The sequence below is a fragment of the Polypterus senegalus genome, chromosome 13 (genome assembly GCF_016835505.1).
Source record: "Polypterus senegalus isolate Bchr_013 chromosome 13, ASM1683550v1, whole genome shotgun sequence".
Lineage (NCBI taxonomy): Eukaryota > Metazoa > Chordata > Cladistia > Polypteriformes > Polypteridae > Polypterus > Polypterus senegalus.
In genome coordinates, this window is record NC_053166.1 from 161,862,551 (window position 1) to 161,888,100 (window position 25,550).

The window sequence follows — 25,550 nt, forward strand, 5'->3', positions numbered from 1 at the left end:
GAAGGCAGCACCCTGAATGTGTGGACGTGCAGAAGCCCACTTTGCTCTTACAGGAATGTGTAAAGGTGCAGAAGATCTATTATTATTATATGTACAAGTGTGAAACCAGTGGCAACTTTGACCCTGTTTACTTGGTGCCCATTTTAGGACCCTCAGAGGTCCTCATTTAAGAGTAAATCCCAAAATAAGAACAGGCTTGGCGGCGCTCATCCTCCATTATCTTTAATGAAATGTAACAGGCAGACACACCGAGGACCCCAGTGCTGCTGAGGCCACAGTGCTGAAGTTTGTTACATGGAGTCTCTAAAGCAGTGCGGGGGGGGGCGCGTCACCCACCGTCTAGTTGACACTAACACCAGTCAGTCAATTCAAGGAGCAATCAGCCATTCAGTCTTGTGTGGGCAGTAAAGCGGGTACTCCAGGGTGCAGGGAGACGATGGACGTCGGTGGAGAATGGCACACCGGGTCTGGCCAGGACAGGACAAGCTGGGAACAAAAATGGCTAAGGAGTTGCGATCACATGAAGCCTGCCAGCTTTCTTGGAGTTTCTTATTTAGCATTTCCAGGCGGTGGAGAAACTGAGATGGGGACCACGAGAGGACAAAAATGAAATGCTAGTAAAATCAATGGAGTGTCTTTACAGGAGCTGCTGATTGTGCCGCTGGCAGTTTACAGGCCTTCCAGAGTGGTGCTTGAACGTTGGCATGGAGGGTGAAAAGTGGCCGATTAACCAAATTCCCTTTTATTCCTTAAACTGGCAGGAGCCCAATATGCCCTGGAGCTTTCGCATCATGCAGCCCAGCCTTTTATGGAGTGTCTGTCCTGCCTCGACTCTTTTGCTCTCCTTTGCTCTCAGCAGAGCCGGCTTGGCATGAGTTGAGTCTCCCAGTGGGGTGAAGCTGATGGAACAAAGAGAGTCGTCCTGAACTCGTCAACAGTGGGTGGAGCCTTTATGAGTTAGGATTGGAGCCTTCTAAAGTCATCAAAAGTGGGAGGAGTCTCAATGAGTCAAGTCGCCCAATGAGAGGATGGAGTGGAGCTGCGGAGCAACAAGCCTCTAGAACTCGCCATTTTTGACTCAGGTCTCCCAATGAGATAATGGGGTGTGGCTATGGAACCACAAGCCTTCTAAACTTGTCCACAGTGGGTGGAGCCTTCCTGAATCAGAAAAGGGGTGTGGCTATGGAACCAAAAGCATTATGAACCTGTTAAGAGTGGGTGGAGCCTATTTGAGTCAGTCCTCTCAATAAGAGGAAAAAGCCAATGAGCCACAAGCCTTCTGTACTCGTCCATAGTGGGCGGAGCCTTTTGGGCACAAGTCTCCCAATGAGATGATGGGGTGTGGCTATCAAATCACAAGACTTCTGAACCTGTAAAGAGTGGGTGGAGCCTATTTGAGTCAGTCCTCTCAATAAGAGGAAAAAAGCTTGAGCTATGTAGCCCCAAGCCTTCTGAACTCATCTATAGTGGGCGGAGCCTTCCTGAATCAGCAAAGGGGTGTGGCTATGGAACCAAAAGCATTATGAACCTGTTAAGAGTGGGTGGAGCCCATTTAAGTCAGTCTTCTCAATAAGAGGAAAAAGCTATGGAGCCACAAGCCTTCTGAACTCGTCCATAGTGGGCGGAGCCTTTTACTCTCAAGTCTCCCAATGAGATGATGTGGTGTGGCTATGGAACCACAAGCCTTCAGAACTCATCAACGGTGGGCTGAGGCTTTCTGAATCAGGCTAGGGGTTGGACTATGGAACCATAAACAACCTGAACTTGTCAACAGTGGGAGGAGCCATTTTGAGTCAAGCTTCAAAATGAGAGAATAGTGGCGAGGCTATGGAACAATGAGTTTCCATGACAAGTCCACAGTGGATGGAGTCTTTCGGAGTCAAAGACAGAACTGAGTGGAGCTATGGAACTACGAGTCTTCAGAATTTGTCAACGGTGGGTGGAGCTAACCTGTCATCAGTGGGTGGAGCCTCTCTGAATCAAGTCTCCCAGTGAGAGAACATGGGTGTGGCTATAGAACCATGAGTGAACTGAATTTGTCGACAGTGGGCGGAGCCTTGTGAGCACAGCGCTAGCACATTCCGTCCTTTAGTCTGTTCGGATTGGTGCCCCAAGGTAAACTGAACCCACAGCTGTAGGAATTGTGGATGGCAATGAGAATGGTTGACATCAGCATGGTGACACCTGGCGACCAACGAAACAAAAAATACATCCTCAGGACCACCTTCAGTTATCTCTTACATCCAACGTGCCTTTTGTCCAAATGAAAAGGGTTCAAAGACCCGGCCACCTACTGAAAAAGCTACCGGCAAACCCGGAGACATCGGGTATCGTGGTCTCCAGCAAGCGCGCAGACATAAGACAATAAACGGCCCACCTCGTCTCTCCTCCTTTGTTCAGTCCCGGGTGCCAGCATTGAGGCCTTAATAGGAATACAAAACAAATTGTTCCGCCTTTGGCTCACAGCTGGCTGGTCTGCATGTGCCCGCTGCAGCCGTTATTCTGCTGGCACTCGTACGAGTTGTGGACCTTACTGTTGTGCAGCCTGGGCAGGTGCTGCTCGCAGTCCTCGATCTCGTTGCCTTTCCGCAAACACAAGACTTTACGAAAGCTCTGCTTGAAGTTGTCCGAGAGGAATCCGTACAAAATGGGGTTTGTGCAGCTGTTGGCGTAGGAGAGCACCACACCGAAGAAGTAGATGCCCATCACCACGGGCTCCTCGGGCAGCAGGACGATCAGGTTGACGATATTCAGAATATAGAAAGGGAGCCAGCAGATGACAAACACCAACACGATGACCACCACCATGCGGGTGACCTTCCGCTCGCAGTTCCTCCTTCGGACCGATGTCACCCGCAAGCTGGACGATTTGATCTTGATCACAATTAGCAGGTAACAGAGCGAGATGACCAGCAGGGGTCCAAAAAATCCTACCACGGAGGCATAGATGATGAAGGCTGCAGACCAGACGGATTTGGGGTCCGGCCAGTTAATGTTGCACGTGTTGAATTCCTCTTGAATGTCAGCATAGATGATCACGGGCAGCACAACCAAGAAGGAGAGCAACCACACGGTGGCGCTGATCATCTTGGCCACCCTTGGCCTGCGCCACTTAGTGGACTTGATGGGGTGGACCACGGCTAAGTAGCGGTCAATGCTCATCACGGTCAGGCAGAAGATGCTGGTGAACTGGTTGATGCCATCGACGGTCATGACCAGGCGGCACAGAAATGTCCCGTACGGCCAGTAGGACAGGGCGTTCTGAGTGGCCAAGAAGGGCAGGCCCAGCATGAAGAGCTCATCCGCCATGGCCAAGTTAAAGATGTAAATGTTTGTAACGGTCTTCATCTTGGTGTAGCGAAGTACCACGTAGATGACCAGCGTGTTGCCACTGAGTCCAATCACGCAGACGATGAAATAGACCAGGGGGATGAGGACCGTGCTCACGCCCTGGAATGCCACCACTGGCATGGTCTCGTTGATAGAAAAGTTGGCAAGCAAAGACTGGTTGAAGTCTTTGGTGCTGGCGTCAAATGCGTGAGTCTTGAACTGGTCCATGGTGTCCCGGGGAGCCTCCCTAGAAAACAAAAGCATCCACGTGAGTGAGGGAGGACAACGGGAATAAGAAAGACCGGACAAACAGGGGATCAGCAGCAGATAAACCTGGAAATGGGGAGGCCAGCGTCAAAGGTGGGCTTAAGGTGGGCCATCCCGCTGCAATTCCCGACTTCTCGGAAAAGCATCAGGGCTGACAGGGCAGGTGGAGTTTTTGAGCCAGGGAACAAGTCAAGGGGGAAAAGGGAACAAAAGAGAGAGGGAGAAGGATGAGGTGGGAAGAAGCCCCTCGTGGTTAGACGCTCCAAAATCAAAGGAGCTGACCTGGAGCTCAGGTGGCCAAGAAGGACGGCCTCCCACCCTGAGCAGAGCAAACTGGTCCTGAGACCCGGACCCCCTGAGCCAAGGGGAGAGAGACGGAGGGGCTCTGATTGGTCAATGAAGGCGTCGCCCCGAGTGAATGGCGCCATGACTTGGAGTCCCTTGAGGAAGGACAAACGTAATGGAGAGGTGAGCGTAGCAGGGATGAGAGAGTGAGAGAGGCGTGAAGGAGAGAGTGAATGAACAGAGCAAATGAGCGGAGGAACTGATGGAGGAAATTAATGAAGGAATGGAGGGAAAATGAGAGAGATGGATAGAGAGAGTGAGAGAGTGAATGAGTGAGTGAGTCAGTCAGTCAGTAAGAGAGAGTGTGAGTGAGTGAGTGAAAGAGTGAAAGAGTGAATCAGTCAGTTAGGGAGTATAAGTGAGTGATAGAGAGAGTGAGTGAGTGAAAGAGTGAATGAAAAAAGCCAACCAGTGAGTCAGAGACTAAGGAAGCAGTGGGGTGTGATGCCCTGGGCACCCTCAGCCTTGGGCTCCTTCTTCATAACCAAGGATGGCCAAGGGGTGAATGATGTCATCGGTGTGTTTATCAAACATCAAAGTGGTCTTCTAAACGTGATGCGTCCCAGTAAACACATCCAAATAAACACATTAACCCCTAAACTAGAACCCAAGTCTGTCTTTCTGTCCTCCCGAGCCCCAGCGTCTCCCTCTCTCTCTCACTCTTTGTCTCTCGTCTCCCCTGCTCACCCCCGGTCACCCCTTTGGCTCACATCCCAACCACTTTCCATCGGTGTCAGCCAGGCTCCCACGCTACCACCATCCTTCAGCACCCACAGGACCCTCGGAGTGCTCTGCTCCTCCTGCTGCCAATGCAGAAGCGCCAGTCTCCTTGCTGCACCAGGGGCATCTTGACCGCCTCGCCCGATTCAGCTCTCTCTCTCACACTCTCTCTGTGTTTTCCTCTCTTCCGCTCGATCTCAGGCTGTCTGTCTGTGTTTTCCCACCCTAGCTCAGACCCTTAGACTCCCTGTGAGGGTCTGCGTTTTCCATAATGACCCACGGAGTGTTAATGTGGGACGGCTGTGAACGAGCAAACAGCCAATCCTCCATTAGACACTCGGTGGTCACATGACTTTCCGTCAGCACCCATAAGGCCTGAGCCCCGCATGTATGGCCACGGACCCCAGACCCGCTGCACCACATGGGGAAATGAGAACGTGAGATAAATGAATGAATGAGCGAGTGGAGGAGTACGGGAGAAAAGGGAGAGATGAAGAGAGAGTGAGAGTGAATAAAGGAGGGAGCAAACCAAAAGGAGACAAGCAGAATTCACAGAGAAAAGTGATGAAAGTGGGTGAGGGAGTGAGCCAGAGAATAAAGAAGTGAGAGAAAAAAAAAGAGTGAGCAAGTAAATGAGTGAAGCACATGAATTAATAGGAATGTGTGGGTGTGAGTGAGTGAAGGAGGGTGAATGAGGGCGCCAGCCCATGAAAAAATGAGTGAGGAAATGTGGGAGTGAGTGAAGGAGTGAGCTAGGGAACGAGTCCAGGGGTGTGAAAGAGTGAGACAGCGAGAGACAAAAAAAGAGAGAGAGTTAGTGAGGAGACGAGCGAGTGAGCACTGAATGAATGAGAAATGGGGGACAATCTGAGAACAAGAGAGAAGGGACGAGCAGGGAGGTGACGACCACAGAAGTGACCTGTGACTGGCAGACCACCGGTGGAGGAGAATTCATAAGGAAATGAAGAAGTGAATGAAAAGAGTGGCCGAGTGCACTAGACCCTCAGAGTGACGCCTCACACACAAGCATCGTGAGTGAAGTGCCCAGTCCAGGACCCCTGAGTGCCCAGCACTCCCCTTCCACTTCTTGCCCAGTTTCCCTCCCTCAGCCTCTGCCTATTGCCCACTCTGATGCACACGCTGGTATCCCACGCAGGCAGACTTATCAGGCGAGCCGCAGGGTGGCGATTGTAAAAGGGACGAGGAAGTTCAGATCAGTTCAGCCGCGCCACCCGTGTGAGAGCGGGCAGGGCCGTGGAGAAGCTGGCAAAGCTCCAGCCGGCCCTGTTGCATGAGCGTCACGTGCTGGCATTCATTTTGCCTGCTTGCCTGTCACACGTCATTGCCCGTTAATTGCCTATTGATCTCCGCCTCTGTCGGCTGACGGCCGTCACTCCGTTTTCCACACACAGTTGCACTTTTTCTTTTTTGGTATCTGCTGACCTACCGCCTCACCACCCCAACTGGTCTGCTGACAAGGACAGAGATGTCCCCGATGCCCGAGGCTGTGGCTTCAGTGCAGCGAAACGCGGTGCACCTCATAGTGGCAAGGCCAGGAAGTGCTGCTGGGGGGCGTGGGTGGCTCACAATCCGCAACGGCTGCAGGTTCTCATTCGGGCACTTCCTTCATTGACGTCTTCTGCCTTTATGGAGATGGAGGACCCTTCATGGTTTCTGTTTCCCTTAACCGGGCGCCAAATAGTAAAAGAAAGGAAGCGGCTGCAGCCATGACTGCGACCTGCGTTTGGGACCCCAGTTCTAAAGTGTCTGAGGCATGGAAGGAACTCTGGGGACTTGGGATCGAGCCCCTTTGTGTTTTCATGGCCTTTCATGTGAGCTCCCAAATCCAAATCAACCTGCCGGGGATGAACGTGGCGTCCCGTCCAGCCTCATGTTATCAAGTGATTCTCGTGTTTACTGTTTTATGGGCTTTTTTGTTGTTTTTAAAGCATTTTAGGGCCAATTTGAGTTTTGATTTTAAATCTATCAACAGTCCCTAAGCGCAATAATTATTTATTGTAATTAAAATATATCCAGAATGCCTCCTCCTCCTCCTCCTTATCCGAGATTGCGGACACGACTCAGACCTTTGCATTAGAAAATCGTGGCTGTGAAGCTCTTCCAGATATCGACATTTCTCAGACTCGTATGTTCTTACCTTCTGGATTTGATTTTTACTCAGGACCGCGTCTCGTCTCGGGGTCCGTAACTCATTCCTTCTGCTGTACTCTCCCTTAGCTCAGCACTTTACACCCAGAATCGCAGCTCAGCATGAAGGACCCGAGAGCCAAGCTGAGTGCTTTGATGAGGGGGCGGGGCCTCATCAACTGGAGGTGAACTGTGATGTGATTGGCCAGTTTCATTTACATGCACCAAGGGGGAAGGCGGAGTCATAACTTCATAAATTAGACAGGGGATGCTGAGTCCAACTTTTCCTGGAGAGTTGGGTGGATACCCCCCCACCCCTTGTAGTGGGGGGCTTCCCAAGATGGTTTAGACCTTTAACAAGAGTCCTTTATTTTTCAAGGTAGGAAGTCCTAAGTCCTTGAGCCGTGCGCCGGCAGAAAAGGAGGCATTGGACCCAAAGTTAGTGTGGGCTGAGCCATGTCTCATGGTGGGAGGAGCTACTGAGGGTGGGCGGAGTCAAATTCATTTCACCTTTTGCAGTAGGTGGTGGGGGGCCTGAGGGAACAAGATCACCATGGAAGCTGCAGTCCACCAAGACTGGTCGACTAGTATTCCTTGTGATGGATGATGGCTGGCGCCATTACCTGACTGGGATGCCTCTGAAATGGAAGGACAGGGGGAGAGGACTTCTGAAGGGCGCTATCTCCCCAGAACTGTTACTTGGCAGGCCCCTTGGGTTGCAACAGCACCTCAGATTCCCACAGGGCTTTATGGGAATTACTTTTTGCAGGCACTGCCCTGCTGGGTTCTGTGGATGCCACCAGGGGGAGCTGTGGGAGCTGCAGAGCCCTACTGTGGGCGTCAGGCACACCCGGGAGCAGTTCCAGACCTCCCTAAGGAGCTGCCAGGGGTGGTCCCGGAGCCCACTGCCTCAGAGTCGGAGGACAATGCTTGCCTGTGGAGAAAGGGGGGAGGCTGCAAGGCTTTGGAGGAAAGGGACAGAGTTTACTGTGCTTGTGACTGTTGGTGCCAGTCCTTGGAGACTGTCCCGGGTCGGGTCCCTGAATTAAAGGCTACGTGTTGGACTGAACTGTGTCGGCAGGTGTGCCCCTGGTCTTCACACCCTATTATTACCCCCCAATCTGTCTGCTATGCCACACTATAGAAATCGCAACATCAGTGCCATCACGTCAGGCTAATGCAGCTTCATCGACGGCTTTGGAACAATGGAATGCTGTGCATGCTGCCCACCAGCTGATGGAGGGACACTGTGAGAACAACAAGCCACCACCTATGGCAACCCTCATCCTGGGACTGGGTCCATCGTCAGGTAATCTAATGTGTCCTGTAATCCCATGGAGCACCTGAGGCCAACATACACTGCTGGACGTTACAAGCGTCGTTTGGTGCCATGTTGGAACATCGCCCACCAAGGCTCAGCTCTCTGAACACCAAAGCCATGAGCTCCTGGTGCAACAATGGAAGGCACAATTGGAAGAGAACAGGTGACAGCTAAACATGGACAAGACAGAATATGTGGGATGTGCTCTGCTGACAAAGCCCCCGATTTCAAGTACATCTGCTCTGGTGGTGACGCTCTTGAGTCAACACGGCCAGGCTGGAGTGACACTGGGCACAGAGTCCTCTGAAACCACAGGATGCCAAACTACCTCAAGGTTAGGATCTATAAGACCACCATCCAGCCAGTCGCCATGACAGTACTTAGTGTTGGTCCTCAACCGTGACACACGAACAGACGATGGAAACACTACGCCGGACCCTCAGCCAAACTCGATTCAACCACATCATGACATAAGGAAGTCCGCAGGAGTGGCACCAGCTGCTGAGGAGATGCACAAAGCACACCTCCAATGGTGTGGCCATGTGACCTGCAGCCGTGACCAGACCACCCTGCCCGTCTGCCCAAAAGAAAGCCAACCATATGGGTGCCCAAACAAACGCTGGCTCAATCAGCAGAGGGGTGATATGAGCAAAGACAAACGCTGCCCCCAAAGGTGCCCTGGATGGGAACAAATGGAACACGAGTTGCTGAAAAGCTGGCCCAGCATCAAAGCGGGACAAATTCTAGGGGTGAAGAAACTTGGGGGTTAGCACATCTGTTGTGAGTGAGGCAGGGGGTCTGACATTTTCTATGGGGGTCCAGCTCTACCTCGTACTAAGTGGGGATACTTCACTTGCCCCATAAGCCCCTGGTGCACTGTAAAGCCAAGCTGGCATCTGATTCTGCTGCCACGCGGGCGGATAGAGTCTCCTCGGGCCCCCATTGGCACACCTCGGCATGCTGATTTCTGCCTACCTCGCACTTTGCCCCGGACAGTTCCATTTCCACTCTCGCCTTCTTCCTTTGCGGTGTGGGAAGTTCCAATGAAGAACGTCAGATTTGTACTCTGAGGTGTGCCAAGCCCAGGGGTGAGCTGGGCAGACTTTACATTTCACACTCACACACAAGGCAGGGTGCTATAAATTCTGAATTGTCTATAAACTCGAACAAAGCCAGTAATCACTTCACACACCCAGGGAGGAGAGATTTATGAGTGGCATTTATGAGTGGCACTCATACAATGTAGAGAAGAAACTGAAACCTGTGCAGCTGGCATCATTTATACACTCGGCAGAGCCCACCATGAAGCCCGGGCATGGAGGGGCAGCTAATGTGACGATGGGCACAGAACGCTGAATGAGAGTTGGCTAAGATAAGCTACTGAGCACCGTATAGAGGGGTGCCAGGCTATGTGGCACACTGGGCCCACCCATGGAGAGTGAGACGGCCCTTATGGGAGATGTAAGGGGCGGGCATGGGGTGGGGAAGTGAAAGGCACATGAGGAGGCAGCGAATGGCGTATTGAGAGCGGTGGGCCGTGGGCTCCTGCTGTCTGAGGCTTCTTAAGGCCTCCCCTCCCCCACTGCCCCGCTTAGGAATTTTAATAGCCGCATTCTGACAAACAAAACTGGAAAAATGCCGGCGGACAGCGGCTGGCTCGGGTCACACGGCCAGGGAGTCACTGGTGTGAAGGTCAGAGGTTGTAAGCCATGTTTGGGCTATCAGGACTTTAGAGGCAGGACTGGACGCTTACGGCGGTGGGAATACCAGACAGAGCCGACGTTCCCTCTTCCCACCTACATCATCCTCTTCATTGAAGACTCTTCTTCAGCGACCCCCCGCCACCCACATTTGGCAATTGTGACCCAATCAAAGTGCTGCCCAATCAGCAGCAGGTCCATCATTACATTCATTTTAATTAGCTAAACACCAAAAGATGAGCAGGTAGAATGAGGCCAAGTGTTTATGGATAAACAGTCCCTGAGAGGACACAACCACCGCCACCGCCACCGCCTTGAAGGTCACAAGCTTTCCCAGATGACTGGGTTTTTTCATGGAGCTGGTGACCATCTGAAGGGTGGACCAAGCTGGATCTTCTGTATGAGCCCTGCAGGAACCATGGGAAGTACACAATGAAAAGGAAACAGTGCTGAATATGCTAATGAGATGGCAAGAAGAAGTCGACGTCCATGTACAAACGTAAAGCAGTAAAACATTCAAAGACTGGGGCTCGAGAAAGTAAACCCAATTTTTAATAATCTCGTCCTGATCTAAACATGAGTCCCTGAATCATGAAGTGCCCGCACATGTCGACCCTTTAATAAGCAAGTCTGTCTTGGTGGTGTGCCAAACCGAAGGTTAATGTGTGAGTCTAACTGTTAATTAAGAGTTAATTGCACAAAGCTGCCTGTCAATTAGAAGATAAATACGCGAACCTGAACGTAAATTAGTTGTCCACAGCGCGCACCTCTCCGATAATTAGAGGAGACAAATGCACGCGCTTCTCCGTCAACCGAGAAGTAAATTCGTGCGCCTGTCCGTTGATTTGGAGGCTGTTTACATCGATTACACAGTGCACGCGCAGATCAGTTCGTCAACGATGGAGTAAAACACGTGCACGAGACCGTCAATAAATGCGCGAGCCCGGCTGCTCATTAAGAGGTACTGTAATTGCGCACACCTCTTCGTCAGGCAGACGGTGACTGCGCAGGCGTCTCTTTTAGTTGAGAAGTGAATGAACGCGTTTGTGGAGAAGGTTGATGCGCATGCATGTGGATCAAAAAGCTCCCGCACGCCCTTTAAGTTTGGATGTAAATGCGCGATTCCGGCTGTCAGTTTCGGGGTAAGTGCGCGCCTCTTTGCTTCGATTAGAAAGTCCCTGCGCAGGCCGGAACGACAAACCGGAAACAAATTCATACACCTGAGGCAGCATCTGCAGATATGCAAATTATTTTAAGTATGCAGGGGGGTGACTGTGTATTATGGGATATACGAAAGAACTAAACTGCGCGAGTCACGGGCTACCCCGTTGTTCTTCGTCTTATTAACTGATAGAATAAAACGGCAGAATTATAGCACCTGACACATCAAATCCGTTGGATTGACTGCTAATTGGGAGAATTGTACCTGTTTTTTGCTAACGAGGCAAATGCACGGGCTTCTCTTAACTAAAAACGTGTTTGGCTGTTTGTGTGCGCGTGCACGTCTGTTTGGATTTTAAAGCGCGCGCCTCCCCTTTAATTTGGAGGTAAATGTCGGAGATATTTAATTGGTTCGTTTAAATACTGTTATGAATGACCGTGTGCACCTCGTAGTATAAAACAGATGCGAATAGTCTTATTTTGAATAATGTACTCGTTTTTGGAAATGATTTGTTTTTTTTCCTGGCACATCTGAAATGTATTCGGGTGTGGATTATGGAGGAAATCTCTGAACGCCGGCTGCACTAAAACAAAGTGGAGGAAAGAGCTTCAAACTCACGGCTTCGGTTTCTTTTCTTATTAACAAGTTTTACAGATTCATAGCATCTGACTACAAATGGGAGGCAAACCAGCGAGTCGGACTGTAAATTAGGAGATAACGGCGCTTGGGCTTCATTTTAAATTAAAGGTAAATTCGGGCGAGACGTAAACCCAAGGTTCTGACTCGCTGTGGTCATGAAAGATCCCTGGACATCCTTCGCGAAGGGGGTGGGGGTGTATCCCAATGTCCAGGCTAAATGCCCCTCTATGGCCTGCTCCTCTCTCTAATTGGCTAGCGGTCTCTCATCGGTGAGCGTATACTGGCACAACCATGGCTGCTGTCGCATCGCCCAGGTGAGTGCTGCACATTAGGGGTGGTTGAAGTGGCTCCCCTATCAGTAGGGAGGAAGGCGCTATATATAATTGTTACTAATGAATGAAGACGGTTGCCCGTTAATGAGACGATATATGCGCGTGCGCGAGCGTTCTGACAGACAAAAGCGCGCGCCCGCGCTATGAAGTACAGATACACGCGCGCTTCCGGCGGTCAATTTCAAGGCGAAATGTCAACTGTACCAACGTGGCTCCTCCGAATGATGCCAGATAGGGAACCATTTTTGTTCCCCCAGAAAGAGCCAGCCACATGAAAGTTCTGGAAAGGCCCTTTACTTGTTAAGATCTGTTACAGGCTCCATTAAGTATTCAGATTGGTATCTCACAAATTGGTCATGGATTTTTAAAGGACTCTTACTGCATGCAATAACACAGACCGAGTTCAGGTTCTCTTGATCTGCTGACATCTTGCTAGGTAGCCCAGGGTGCTTCTCAACGTTTTTGGTGTTGTGACCTTCTTTTTCTCCTATTAGTGTCTTTGTAGCCCACCAAGTGAATTGAGCATAATCATCAGAGGGGGCTCCTCCTCGGTGAACTGAGCATAAATGGTAAAGCCGGGCACCCCTTACTGAGTTGAGCCCAATCATTAGGGGGGGGGTCAAGTGAAATCATCTGATTGGTGATCCGCCCCGCCTAGCATCATAAAGAACAGCAACTTGTAGACATCTTTACAGATTTCTGATTGGCCCACATATTATAAACCTAAAGAGATCACTTTACACACAAAGAGCACTCCCCAAAATGAAGTGGCTCTTTGTCAAGCAATGGTTCAATAAGGAAACGCACAGCCCAGTAGGTGGCCAGTAAAGAACCAGGATATTTTAAGAGTGAAGAAAGGAAATGCGTGTAGTGCACCAGATATCTGCAGACGTTTAAATGTCTGACTATGGCAAACTGCACAAGCATTTCCATTATTATCTTCTACTAAACCCTAAGATCTGAGTGTGTGTGTGTGTGTGTGTGTGTGTGTGTGTGAGAATCTGGGCCCTCGGAAGAGTCTGATTGGCCAGCGTCCCTTTGTTAATGTGATCAAAAGCACAAGGACAAGTAAGGGGTTAGGAGGCATCCTGAGAGTCGGCTTCAGGCAACAAAGGTGCCTGAAAGTGACAAAGTCCGAGAAGCAGGGAACGCACTCGAATGACGGAGCGCCGGTCAGACACTCAAGGATACCGGGAAAGGCATTGAAGTTACACATAAGACAAGAGGGAGCAAATATTTTAAAATGGATTCAACTGCCCGTCTTCGGCAAATAAAGTGGTGCAGATTTACAACATCTGATTGCCATTAGGAGGTAACTGTGCCCACTTGCCATGTTAGATGCCCGTCTAATAATTAGCAGACAAAAGTGTCCATTAAGGCCCAGGGGTGGTCCCCTTTTTTTTTTTTTGTTCTTTATTTCGCCTTATACAATTTTTTTGTATTAGGAATTTGTTAGTTTTCGCATACCCCTTGGGGTCAGAGCGCAGGGTCAGCCATTGTACAGCGCCCCTGGAGCAATTGCAGGTTAAGGGTCTTGCTCAGGGGCCCAGAAGAGTAGGATCTCTTTTGGCAGTGACGGGGATTCGAACCGACAACCTTCTGGATACCAAGACAGATCCTTATACAGAAAAGTAGTATTATGACGTCCACACGCATTCTGTCGATTGTGTTAAGCCTGCGCTCATCTTAAGCTGCGTAATGGCGAATATCCCCTACAATGACTTTTAAACCTGATAAACTTTCACTTTGTGTAATGGTGTAACATATGAGCAATGCTTTTTGTGCGAGGTGCCATTCATCATCCGTTCATATTATTAACTCCGACTCCTTAACGTGACTACCATGAAGTGAAAGTCGATTCTGCTCGAGATGAACGCGGCGAGCCTTCAAACCTCCGCGCTTCGCGTAAATTCAATTAAAGTGAGCTGAGACAAAGAAGAAGGGCTTGATTTTTGCGTGCAGTTGCGTCGGAAGGCGTCCAGGCCGGTGGGCTTTACCGGCCATTATTAGCGATCTATTAATGTCGGTAATGCCTCCCTGGGCTCATTCGAAGAACCGCTCAAACAAGCCATTTTCTCAGTTTGCCGCTATGTGTGGCCCTAGAAAAGGCTTCTCCTCTGGAGCCGCAGGCATTCGCGTTTTAGTGCAGGCGCATCCTGAATGATTGCTCTTCCAGTAATAAGCGGACATAAACTCATTTAGCAGGCTTAAATATAACCAGTGGAGTGTGGAAGAGGAGGACGACAACAGGCAATTATCGATCAAATTGGCCGATTTTTCGGAATATTTCCGCTTGAGCGTGCGAAGTGAATGAAGGGCACTCAGTGTTGGCGGCATCGCTGCATTGCGCGTGCGTGCGCGCGCTCCCGTCTGTCGCACCCAAGAGCCGCCAGTCTGTCCTGCGGTGATTCCCATTAGTGGTCAATGAAAGGGCAAAATGAGGAAGTCCGGCTGCTGTTCTAAATATTCCAGATATTTAGGGGGTGCATATCCTGAACCTACATTGCAAGTCTTGAAGGGGGCTGACTTGAATATGTCTGTGGGTGGCGCAGTGGTTAGAGCGACTTGCTTACGGCTCAGACATTCTGGTTTCATTTCCGTTTGTCGGTGAAGGGTCAGCACGCTCTCCTCTTTCCACTGCCACCCCGGTTTTGTTTGGATGATTTGTGATGAGAACACGCCTTTCAAAGTCGCCGATCTCCGTCCCTAATTTCTCCAAAATGACATCATGATGAGCTTTGAAGGTCTCAGACGTGTCAGGCTCGTTTATTCCGCGTGTTTGTGGCTCTCCGTGTGAGTCGGGAGACGCAAGTTCGTTGGATCGATGATTCGAAATTAACTCGAGTGTGTGCATGAGTGGTCCCCGCGGTGGGGGGTGAGTTGGACCCGCGATGGATGGCCTGACTGGCGCCCTCTCCAGGGCCTTTTCGTGTATTTCTGTTGCCCCTCACTTGGACTGGGTGCGTTTGAAAATGTTTTCCTGTGCTTGATTTGCAAAAAGAACTCTCAACGTACAACTCCCCTCGTGTCCGCCCCTTCAAGAGGCCACCTTAATCAGTGCGGCGTCATCGCACCTCCGGCTCCCATTTTTGTCCTCTGCATTAACGACAAATTTCTGAAGTCGCACAGAGTGGAGGAAAAACAAACAAATCACAAGCAATTCGGGCTGATTGGAGTCTCCTGGGGTGTCCTCTGAGTGGACTTTGCGCGCTTCCCTTGTGTTCCCCTGGGCTTCGTCCATTGTCTTCGGCTTGTTTGCGCATATAAATCTAAAATGGATCGCGGCGTTTAGTCCAGAGGTTCCTACATAAAGCTGTCAGAAATTGCCCCGAAAATGATTGCTTTGGTGAACATGATGCAGACGCATCTGATGGAAGTGGAACGCATTAATTTAGTGGCGCAATAAATTCAGTTCCCGTTATTCCAAAAATTCTGAGGGTGCTGATACACCGACTCATATCCTAATTGATGAGCAAACCGGAACATTTTACTTTATTATGTGTCAGGAGAGCGCATGCGTTTACTGTCCAGATCACATACTGCAATATTAATCCAGAAATGTTAAAAAGTCAAAGCGTAGAACAGGCGCGCGCATTTACTCAGAGCTGCTGAGGCGCGCGCACACAAGTAACGGGGGGCAGACGAGAGCTTTTAACCCCATAATTGATGAACTACCTGCCCGTGGACTTGCGTTCACATCCTATTTAACAAAGAGGCACGCGTGCGCACTTGCCTGCTCATTGACAGGCGCGCGCACTTGCCTGCTAATTGTGTCCTCTTAATTAACAGACAGGCGCGCGCGTGCACGCTTTCATCTCAATTAACAGATATTTGCGGTCATAGGTTCATTTCCATTTATGAAAAGCAAATTAATTTCATTGGCATAAAATTAGAAGTCATTACACGACAATGTTGCCAAATCAGGTGATTTCTATTATTTTATTTTTTATGGAATGCTCAATGCTAGTTTCCTTGGATATTTTCCAGAATGTTTGAAAAGGTTTGGAATTATTTTTAGTGGCAAAGAAGGCCATATTATCATATGTTTAGTTAATGTGCATTAAGGGACCACACTTTTTGTGCAGATATTTCCAACTCCATCTGTTCATCTAATGTCGGAGAAAGATGAAGACCCAACAAAGCAGAACTTTATATAAATGTCTCTCATCTTATGCAAAGAATGGTGGGCCCAGAAGGTGCCAAAGGTTTGTGTGGTTATGAAGGTGGCTTTGGGCGCTTTGTGTCTTTGATAATTTGAAAAACTAAAGCCCCTATTGCATTACATGACTTGGACTGGTGGGTATGTCAAATTTACCGACCGCGGGTGCTGATCTCATTTACATGACTTAAAATCGCTGGGGAGGTCAAATTTCAGGTCTGTATGCTGACTTTCCTGCCCGGTCCTGCTCACCATACTTAGTGCCCTGGTGACTGCCAGTACCAGCAGACTTTTTGTGACCCCCAGATCGACAATAAATGTATCACGACAGTCGTCACATCTTCATGGTCCAATCCACCTCCCCCACTCTTCAACTAAATATTGACACATCCTGGTGCTTGAAGCTTGTGGCCTTTGACAGAATGTCACCGTATCGTCATAAGATGTGTAAACCACGAGCCATCAGACAGACGAGCTTCTCTAGTTTGTGAAGTTTTTCAACTTATTCCTCTGTGTGTCGTACGTGCAGATGAGCATTCATTGGTTGTCATCTCTCATGGACACACAGAGAGCCCACCGCTACGGCTGTCTGTCGGGGTCAGTCGTGGGCTAATTAGAGTGAGTGGCTGGGCCTGTCAGATTACACGACTGCAAACGGCCTCCGCCTTGCTCAGATTCGTCCTGTGATGTGTCAGGATGGCACACCACACGGGTGGGCACTTCTTATCGTGACAACGGGCGGTTATGAAATTTGTTCATTACTTTGAGAAGCTGGATGTGGATTCACCCTGCTGCCCCTAAAATATACAAGCACCATCACAGGACTGGCACAGAAAGCCAATGGAAAAGCAGCAGACAAGATAAGATACAAAGCTGGGGCTACGCCGAGGAAACAGGGACCCCAATAATAAACCTGCAGCTTTCCAAGCACTTTGGGATGGAACAGAAACACAAACAGAGCTGCACTCTAAAAGATCAAAGGGCTAAAGTGGTTTCACACACTGATGCCAACGGGGAACCACAAGAAGGTCCCAGAAAGATCCTTGATTTATTTAGATCTGTAGTTTCCATAAATGAACGTCAGGAGAAGGTAACTGATTTTTTGAAAACCCTATGGGGCTCCTGAATTTATTCCAGTTTTAATACTGCATACTTTAACACGTTAAGTTCAGGTTTGCTTGATCTCTTGGTATCCTGCCTACTACACCTTAAACATTCCTGTTTTGCCTCCATATTGGGAACCATTTCAAAGTCCAAGGGAAAGATTAATGGATGTGGGAGGAGCCTGACATCTGACCACACCCAATCTCCAGTTCTGCCACTGGCCCCCCCTCATTCCACAACAAGGGGAAGATTAATGGATGTGGGAGGAGCCTGACATCTGACCACACCCAATATCCAGTTCTGCCACTGGCCCCACCTCATTCCAAAACAAGGGGAAGATTAATGGATATGGGAGGAGCCTGACATCTGACCACACCCAATCTCCAGTTCTGCCACTGGCCCCCCCTCATCTAGCTTTCCAAGAAGATTAATGAATGTGGGAGGAGTCTGTCACCTGACTCCAACCACATTTGTCCCCCCACCCCATTTCCAGTTCTGCTACTGACCCCATCTCATTCCACAACAAGGGGAAGATTAATGAATGTGGGGGGAGTCTGACATCAGGCCCCGCCCACACCAGGTCTCGCCCTGCAGCCCTCCAGTTGTTGATGAGGGGAACTGAAATCTCTGCGAACTTTAGGACTTCCTTTTGTTTCCTTTAAGCTCTCAATGGTCATGGAGATAAAAACAAACGCACTGGGAGCGCTCGCAGACTTCAAACGGCAAAAACTGGGGGGTCGTATGTGAGAAGTCGGCACGTGTCGTCTTTGCAGGTTTAGAATGGTCTTTTATTTATTTACTCTTGATTGATTTATTTATTTATTTATTATTAATTACAATAGAAGAACGACACACGTGGCTATCTGGAGAGAAGCTGCTCCTCGGTAGCAATCCACTTTTAATTAAAGCACACAAGAGCGTCTTATTGTTCTGCTATCTGCCGCTTTTGAAACTTTCTGAAATGCACAGCTGGAAAGACTAATAAACAATCAGCGAGCCGCGGAAATCTGCAGAAAATGACAAGGAGATCAAATGGGGGGCCCTGGCGATCCGGGAGTGGCATATGTTACCCATTAACAGGGGTATGGATGATATTGATTAGTGGTGGGAGATGGCGAGGGTCACGGTGGGCGCAGCAGGGCTGGCATGTTGGAGAAGTTCAGCTAGTAAACAATGGCATCGATTTACTTACAGCTTCCAAGTAAAAAAAGAACGGGCTGCCAGTCGGTGGCACATTGGGCACAGAGCGCCATGTCCGTTTGGCATATTAACAATAACACCGATAGGACTGAGTAGAAGAGCCTGACAGGAGAGGAAAGCATTTTAGCAGGGGCACAGCTCGGGCATTTCAGCTGTGGCATTGAATTACTTCAGACTTGCTAGTTTTATGCACACGCTGATGTGTATGTAGACCTTCTTGTGACAGGACACCCCATTAGAGTAGCAAATCCCACAGCCATTCATACACACGCATTAATCCAGTTTGAATGGAGGGTGGAGTCTACCTCAGCAACACTGGGCACATGGCAGGAACCAGCACTGGAGTGGGCTGGGCGCCACTGCAGCACAAGGCACTCACATTCACTTGGGACCTTACATTTCTAAATTCAGGGTCAATGGGGGCTGGAACCTACCCTGGCAGGACTGGCACAAGCCAGGAACCAACACTAGACTGGGCAGAAGTTCATCACAGTGCCCACTCTGCTAACTATACCTGCACTTACACGAAGAGCAGTTTGAAATCGCCTAATCCATAACGTTTCCAAACACAATGGGAGCTGAAGCCTATCCTGGCAGGACTGGCACGATTTAGGGACCAGCACTGAACTGGGCACCAGTCAATCACCAATCCCACTAGCATTTTCAAAACTTGGGGTCTGCAGCCTATCATGGCAGGACTGGTGCAAGGCAGGAACCAGCACTGGGCAGGGCACCAGCCCATCGCAGTGCCCACTCCCAATGAATTCTGTTCTCTTTTAGCCTAACCTGCGTGTCTTTGGAGATGTGAGAGGAAAACACGCGCACGCGCACACGTGGAGAACAGGAAAACTCCAAAGGCTCAACCACCGGGCATTGGAGCCCACTGTGACGGTGCAACCCTAATAGTAAAATCGTTAAGCAGCTTCGATATGACGAATAGTCGAGAAATGGGCTGGTGGTCGTACACTAAAAAGGCAAAAGAACAACGACACGAACACGAGACTCCAAATCCGTGGGGCAGCACCGTTAAAGACTGCGACCCTGCGCCGCCCGACAGTCGTGTAATGTCGTGTCTTGTCGTGTCGTGTGTGTAGCGACTGTACAAAGAAGGAACCGCCGGCACGGAAACTTAACGGTATGGCAGGGTAGCACTTGGTCTCCATCTTGACGTGTCCGAGCAGACCGGTGGGCTCTGACCCCAAATTCTAATTGAGTGAATGATCGCGAGCCCCTCACGTGCCCTACGAAGGGCTGGCAATGCGCTCAGGGTGGGCTCACCTGCAGTTTCACAAAGAAGAATCCGCTGCCGTCTGTTGAAACGACAGTAGGCTACTGACGCCAAAGCCACCGTCATCATCATCATCATCATCATAAAATATTTTTCTGTCATTGACTGTGTCACTTCGAATTTCAGATACGGGTAGAGGATTTGAGGTGACTCGCCAAGAGCGGGAGGATCGTCTGTCAACGTCGCATGCTCGTTCGTGCGTGTCCAGCGCTGGAAAGGAGCCTACTGGCACCAAGTGCATACCATCGAGAATGTCCATAATCTGGAAATCGTTAAGTAGGATCACAAGTGGGGTGAGGGAAGAGTCCCCGGACGGGGGGTCGCGCGCTAACGCACACTTTCTGTGGGCTAATTGAAGCTGGTGGCATCAGCAAATAGCCTGGCACGCTGTCCTGTTTGTTGCGGCACTGTACCCCCCACCCAAAGAGACTGGTCCATCAATGTGCGCATTTTGTGCTGCAAGAATGAATGGCAGACCTTCACGAGCCTGGCATCTTGCTGCTCCTTCTTATGGCGGCAGCTACCAGATTGGTCCGTGGGGGCGAACTTCATTTCTCCTTTCCAAAATGCAATACATGGCATAAAACCCGCCCTTCCAAGCATCCATTCGGGCCACTCGGGCCACCATTTCAACAAAGTAAAAGTCCACCTGACGACCCCACGCCTGTCAGAAAACACCCCTCATTCCGCGTCCTTTCAAACCGCACGCATTACGACAGTGTGTATAGCGGGGGTCGCTTCAATCAAAGTGAGTCTGCGCCCCTGTTGTCTGGACAGGGCCCTGCTGTCACCTCCTCATTGTTGTCTTGCAGCGGCGGCGTGTCGCAGATCGCTGCGTGTGACACTCCTCCAGCCCTGTCGAAGCCCGTAGCAAGGGACGGACAGACAGACCGACTCGGGGATATCGCAGCACGGACGAAACCTTCGGTCTGCACCCCCAACATTTTTACACCGAACCCATAAAGCCATCAGTCTGTACCGGTAAGCGGCATCCCGTTCACATCACACAGTCCCGTTCATAACGGGAATCACGGCTTGATCACAGACTGCAGTCCACGTAGTGCTGTCAGCAGCAGGAGAATTCGGGCAACAACACTCAAAACCCGACGGGGACGAGAAGAAGTAAACCGCACGAGAGAGCACGCACGACCCCTTCACAGCAGTGGCAGCGTCAGGTCGGGACGCCCGTCATCCTCACTTCGGCGACCTGCGGGGTGTCGGGTGCGGAGTGGCGCTCTAAAGCGCTTGCCTGAGGTACCTGAGGTACGCCGGTGTCAGCACGAAGTATTTTTATTATTATCCTTTTAATCACACTACTGAATATTTGATCACGTTGTTCCGCATTTATTTGCTCACCTCTGTAAGGCGCTATACAGTCATACACAGTTTCGTCAATGTGTGTACACGTAAACTGCCGATAACCAGAAGCGAGCTTCAAGCGGAGAAAAGTACAGCCGACACCCGAGCCGATCTCCCAACTCGACCACCCAGCAGCTCAGCTCACCTGCTCTCCAGCTCGTCCCAAAGTGCGACCCCTCACGGGAGCCTCGTCCGCCTTCAGCGTCTCGTTTCTCGGGCTCTTGGGGTTTAAACCGCCGGCGCTGCAACTTCGCGCCCGAGTCGCAGCCGAGTGGCATGCAGACCGGAATATCGGCGGCGCGCTCGACGGCGCAACAGGCTGCGCTGCGCGCTCTGGAAAGCAGTGCGAGAACGCGACTTCTCCGCGCGCACACGCTATCTCAAAGCGGAGCACGTCGTGCCGCGCGTGGATTGCAATACAAACTGAAAAATCGTTCGTTTGTTAACAACTAGAAGAAATCAAAACATTTGTCAGGATCAAAGCGCGCAGCAACAGCACCCCAAAACTGAAGAGCCATTGTGTGCAGTACGTGAGGGGTCTTCATCTGGACTAATGATGGCGCACCTGTGCTGCTATGCAGGCAATGAGAGCCCACTCTAGGTGGAGGACGGTTATTAGCCTTGTGTGTTTGATTGGCTGGGGCCTTGGGGCTTAGGGGTGTGTATCCAAATTTGGGGTTATGTTCCTATACTGCACCCTGTGCCTTCCAAAGGCATCCATTCCAAAGACCAAACATGCCATAAAAGGGAATGAATGGGCCTAAATGTGAGTGGGTCGAGCCAGCTAATTTCGTGGAAAGTGGCAAAGAGCGTGCAGGAGCATCAGGAACTCCTCTTGACGCCTGACAGAACCCGGGTGCAGTGAACTGAGGGGTCTTAACGTGGCTTATAGCCACACCCCCAGATTTTCCGTAGTAACAGAAGGCCACATCCCCTCGAAGCGATCAAAATACGGTTAAGGCGTAACGGGTCCTGGCTCTTTGAGTTTAATGTGGGCACCCAGGTAACTCCAGTGGAGGGCAAAGAGTGTTTGTGGGGGTCATATTCAGTGAGACACCCCTCATGCTTCGAGGTACCTGTCAATCATTTAAATGATTTCACTTGGCACGAACTGTGAAGGTGGGGGAGCCCTGAGAGAAGGTGGTCAGGTGGGTCTACTACAAGGGGTAAAGTGGAGATTGGGATCAGACTAATGGGCATCAGGGATCTGATTGGCACCACCTGTTTTTTAGCTGGATATTAAGAGTGATCCCGAAATGGAAGGCATTGATCTGGGTGAATGCCAGAGTGCATTGTTCATTTTATATTCATGGACTGTTGGTATATTTAACAATGGTTCAGTTGGAAAAGCAAGATCAGCAAAGGGCAATGGGCAATGCTGTGCCAGGCTTCAAAGAGATTTAAGCCAGAAGAACTCGGGCAGAAGGAGAGGTGCTGCTGTTAAAATGCCCCATGATCTGGACGGACAATGTCCCCTTTAATAAAGGCACCAATGAAACTGGGCAGTATGGCGTAGTGGTTAAGGCCTGGCACTTCAAAGCCAGAGATGGTGGGTTGACATCTAGTGCCATCATGGTACCCTGAGCAAGTCACTTCGCCTGCCTGTGCTCCAAATGGTAAAAACAAAAGAAATGTAACTGATTGTACCTCTCAAATATTTTAAGTCACCTTAGCGAATGGTACCAACTAAATATGATGGCACAAGTTCAGTCAAAGTGCAGAGCAGAGGGGCATGTGCCAGTACCCTGCATGTTCAAATCAAATTCACCAAAAACAAAGTGGAGAGTTCTGCATGGAAGCCCAAGAAAAACAAATAAGGAAGCCAGGAAGTAGTGCAGCTCACCTGAAAGCTCACCTGGTCACACTTCATGGGGTGCCATGACTGCAATTTGTAAGGTTTGAGTGCTAACATAGCCTGCCATTTCTCAGTCAATATCAACAAGCAAAGAGGTTAAGAACCTGAGGTCTCTCTTTCAAAGTCTGTCGTCAAACTACAGGGGCTGCTCACCTTTAGCGGGGACCCCCACCCTATCCCACCTGTCAACCACCTCTCACTTTTTACAAAGCTTCAGTCACAGATGACCCCCCCTGTTTTGTATCCTCAACCTCAATGAAGTGCCCCCTTCTCGGTCAACAAACACTCACCTGCCATGCAGTTGTGTCACTCAGCTCCGCATTTTGTTTTGCTTCACAGACGTCCGGGCAGAAGACGCGTGTGCTGCGCTCCTTCGGATCCAGGGAGGTCCCACAGCTTCATCAATGACAAGAAGACGGCAAAAAAACGGACTGGAAGAGAACGCCGTCCAGCGCTGAGCGGCCACAGGCACAAGTGGCAGTGAGCAGCCTGCCGAGCACAAGACAGACGAGGAGTCACCGTCTGGAGGAATGCGGGCGAACCTGCGCTGCAACGGCGACCGGCCGGCGACGCCGCCTCCGCAAAGCCCGGTCTTCTGCTCCCCCTGCTGGCCGTCAGTGGTATTACTCGCGGCGGCTCCTCTCAACCTGCGCTGCAGGGGTTGGCTGACAGAACAGGTGGAGACTGGCAGGTCTTTTTTTAGTAAATTATTACATAAAATATGTTATGCTGTAAACAAAAACGCGTGTGTGTAGTTTATACAGTATCTATATATATATACTGTGTGTGTGTATATATACAATATATATATAATATGTATGTGCGTACATATAGTATGTGTGTGTGTGTGTGTGTGTGTATATATATTTATATATATATACTGCTCAAAAGAATTAAAGGAACACTTTTTAATCAGAGTATAGCATCAAGTCAATGAAACTTCTGGGATATTAATCTGGTCAGTTAAGTAGCACAGGGGGTTGTTAATCAGTTTCAGCTGCTGTGGTGTTAATGAAATTAACAACAGATGCACTAGAGGGGCAACAATGAGATGACCCCCAAAACAGGAATGAATGGTTTAACAGGTGGAGGCCACTGACATTTTTCCCTCCTCATCTTTTCTGACTGTTTCTTCACTAGTTTTGCATTTGGCTACAGTCAGTGTCACTACTGGTAGCATGAGGCCATACCTGGACCCTACAGAGGTGGCACAGGTAGTCCAACTTCTCCAGGATGGCACATCAATACGTGTCATTGCCAGAAGGTTTGCTGTGTCTCCCTGCACAGTCTCAAGGGCATGGAGGAGATTCTAGGAGACCAGCAGTTACTCTAGGAGAGCTGGAGAGGGCCATAGAAGGTCCATAACCCATCAGCAGGACCAGTATCTGCTCCTTTGGGCAAGGAGGAACAGGATGAGCACTGCCAGAGCCCTACAAAATGACCTCCAGCAGGCCACTGGTGTGAATGTCTCTGACCAAACAACCAGAAAGACTTCATGAGGGTGACCCAAGGGCCCCATGTCCTCTAATGGGCCCTGAGCTCACTGCCCAGCAGCATGCAGCTCGATTGGCATTCGCCATAGAATACCAGAATTGGCAGATGCACCACTGGTGCCCTGTGCTTTTTACAGATGAGAGCAGGTTCACCCTGAGCACGTGACAGAAGTGAAAGGGTCTGGAGAAGCCATGGAGAACATTATGCTGCCTGTAACATCATTCAGCATGAGCAGTTTGGTGGTGGGTCAGTGATGGTCTGGGGAGGCATATCCATGGAGGGTCACACAGACCGCTACAGGCTTGACAAAGGCACCTTGACTGCCATTAGGTATCAGGATGAAATCCTTGGACTCATTGTCTGACCCTATGCTGGTACAGTGGCTCCTGGTGCACGACAATTCCTGGCCTCATGTGGTGAGAGTATGCAGGCAGTTCCTGGAGGATGAAGGAATTGATACCATTGACTGGCCACCACACTTTCCTGACCTAAATCCAATAGGACACCTCTGGGACATTATGTTTTGGTCCATCCAATGCCACCAGGTTGCACCTCAGACTGTCCAGGAGCTCAGTGATGCCCTGGTCCAGATCTGGGAGGAGATCCCCCACAACACCATCTGTCACCTCATTAGAAGCATGCGCCGATGTTGTCAGGCATGTATACAAGAACACAGGGGCCATACAAAGTGCTGCGTACAATTTGGAGTTGCTGCAATTAAATTTGGGCAAAATGGACGAGCCTGCCACATCATGTCTTCACTCTGATTTTTGGGGCGTCTTTGAATTCAGGGCTCTGTCGGTTGATCATTTTCATTTCCATCAAACGATGTGGCATCCTTTCGTTCCTAACACATTACCCAGTCTATATCAGTATAGACATCCAGGAGGATTGAGATCTGATGTGTTTTCAAAGTGTTCCTTTAATTTTTTTGAGCAGTTTATATAATATGTATGTGCGTACATATAGTATATGTGTGTGTGTGTGTGTGTGTGTGTGTGTGTGTGTGTGTGTGTGTGTGTGTGTGTGTGTGTGTGTATATATATATATATGTAAATAATATGTATGGGGTGGCGCAGTGGTTAGCGCTGCTGCCTAGCATTTCGGAGATCCGGGTTCGCTTCCTG

At 49.9% G+C, this 25,550-nt stretch overlaps 1 protein-coding gene across 2 annotated transcripts; it reads right to left on the reverse strand.

Moving 5' to 3' along the window:
- Positions 1-201: 201 nt before the first annotated feature.
- LOC120542542 (somatostatin receptor type 5) lies at positions 202-23,620 on the reverse strand. Of its 2 annotated transcripts, none has more exons than XM_039775072.1 (2): positions 23,220-23,620; positions 202-3,577 (listed from the first exon to the last, which is right to left on the reverse strand). In XM_039775072.1, exon 2 carries the CDS (start codon positions 3,556-3,558, stop codon positions 2,461-2,463), a length of 1,098 nt encoding a protein of 365 aa, XP_039631006.1. In that variant the 5' UTR covers positions 3,559-3,577; positions 23,220-23,620; the 3' UTR covers positions 202-2,460. The 2 variants fall into 2 exon arrangements, with proteins under 2 accessions (XP_039631006.1, XP_039631007.1); XM_039775073.1 differs by lacking the exon at positions 23,220-23,620 and adding an exon at positions 21,220-21,374.
- Between the last annotated feature and the right edge of the window lie 1,930 nt (positions 23,621-25,550).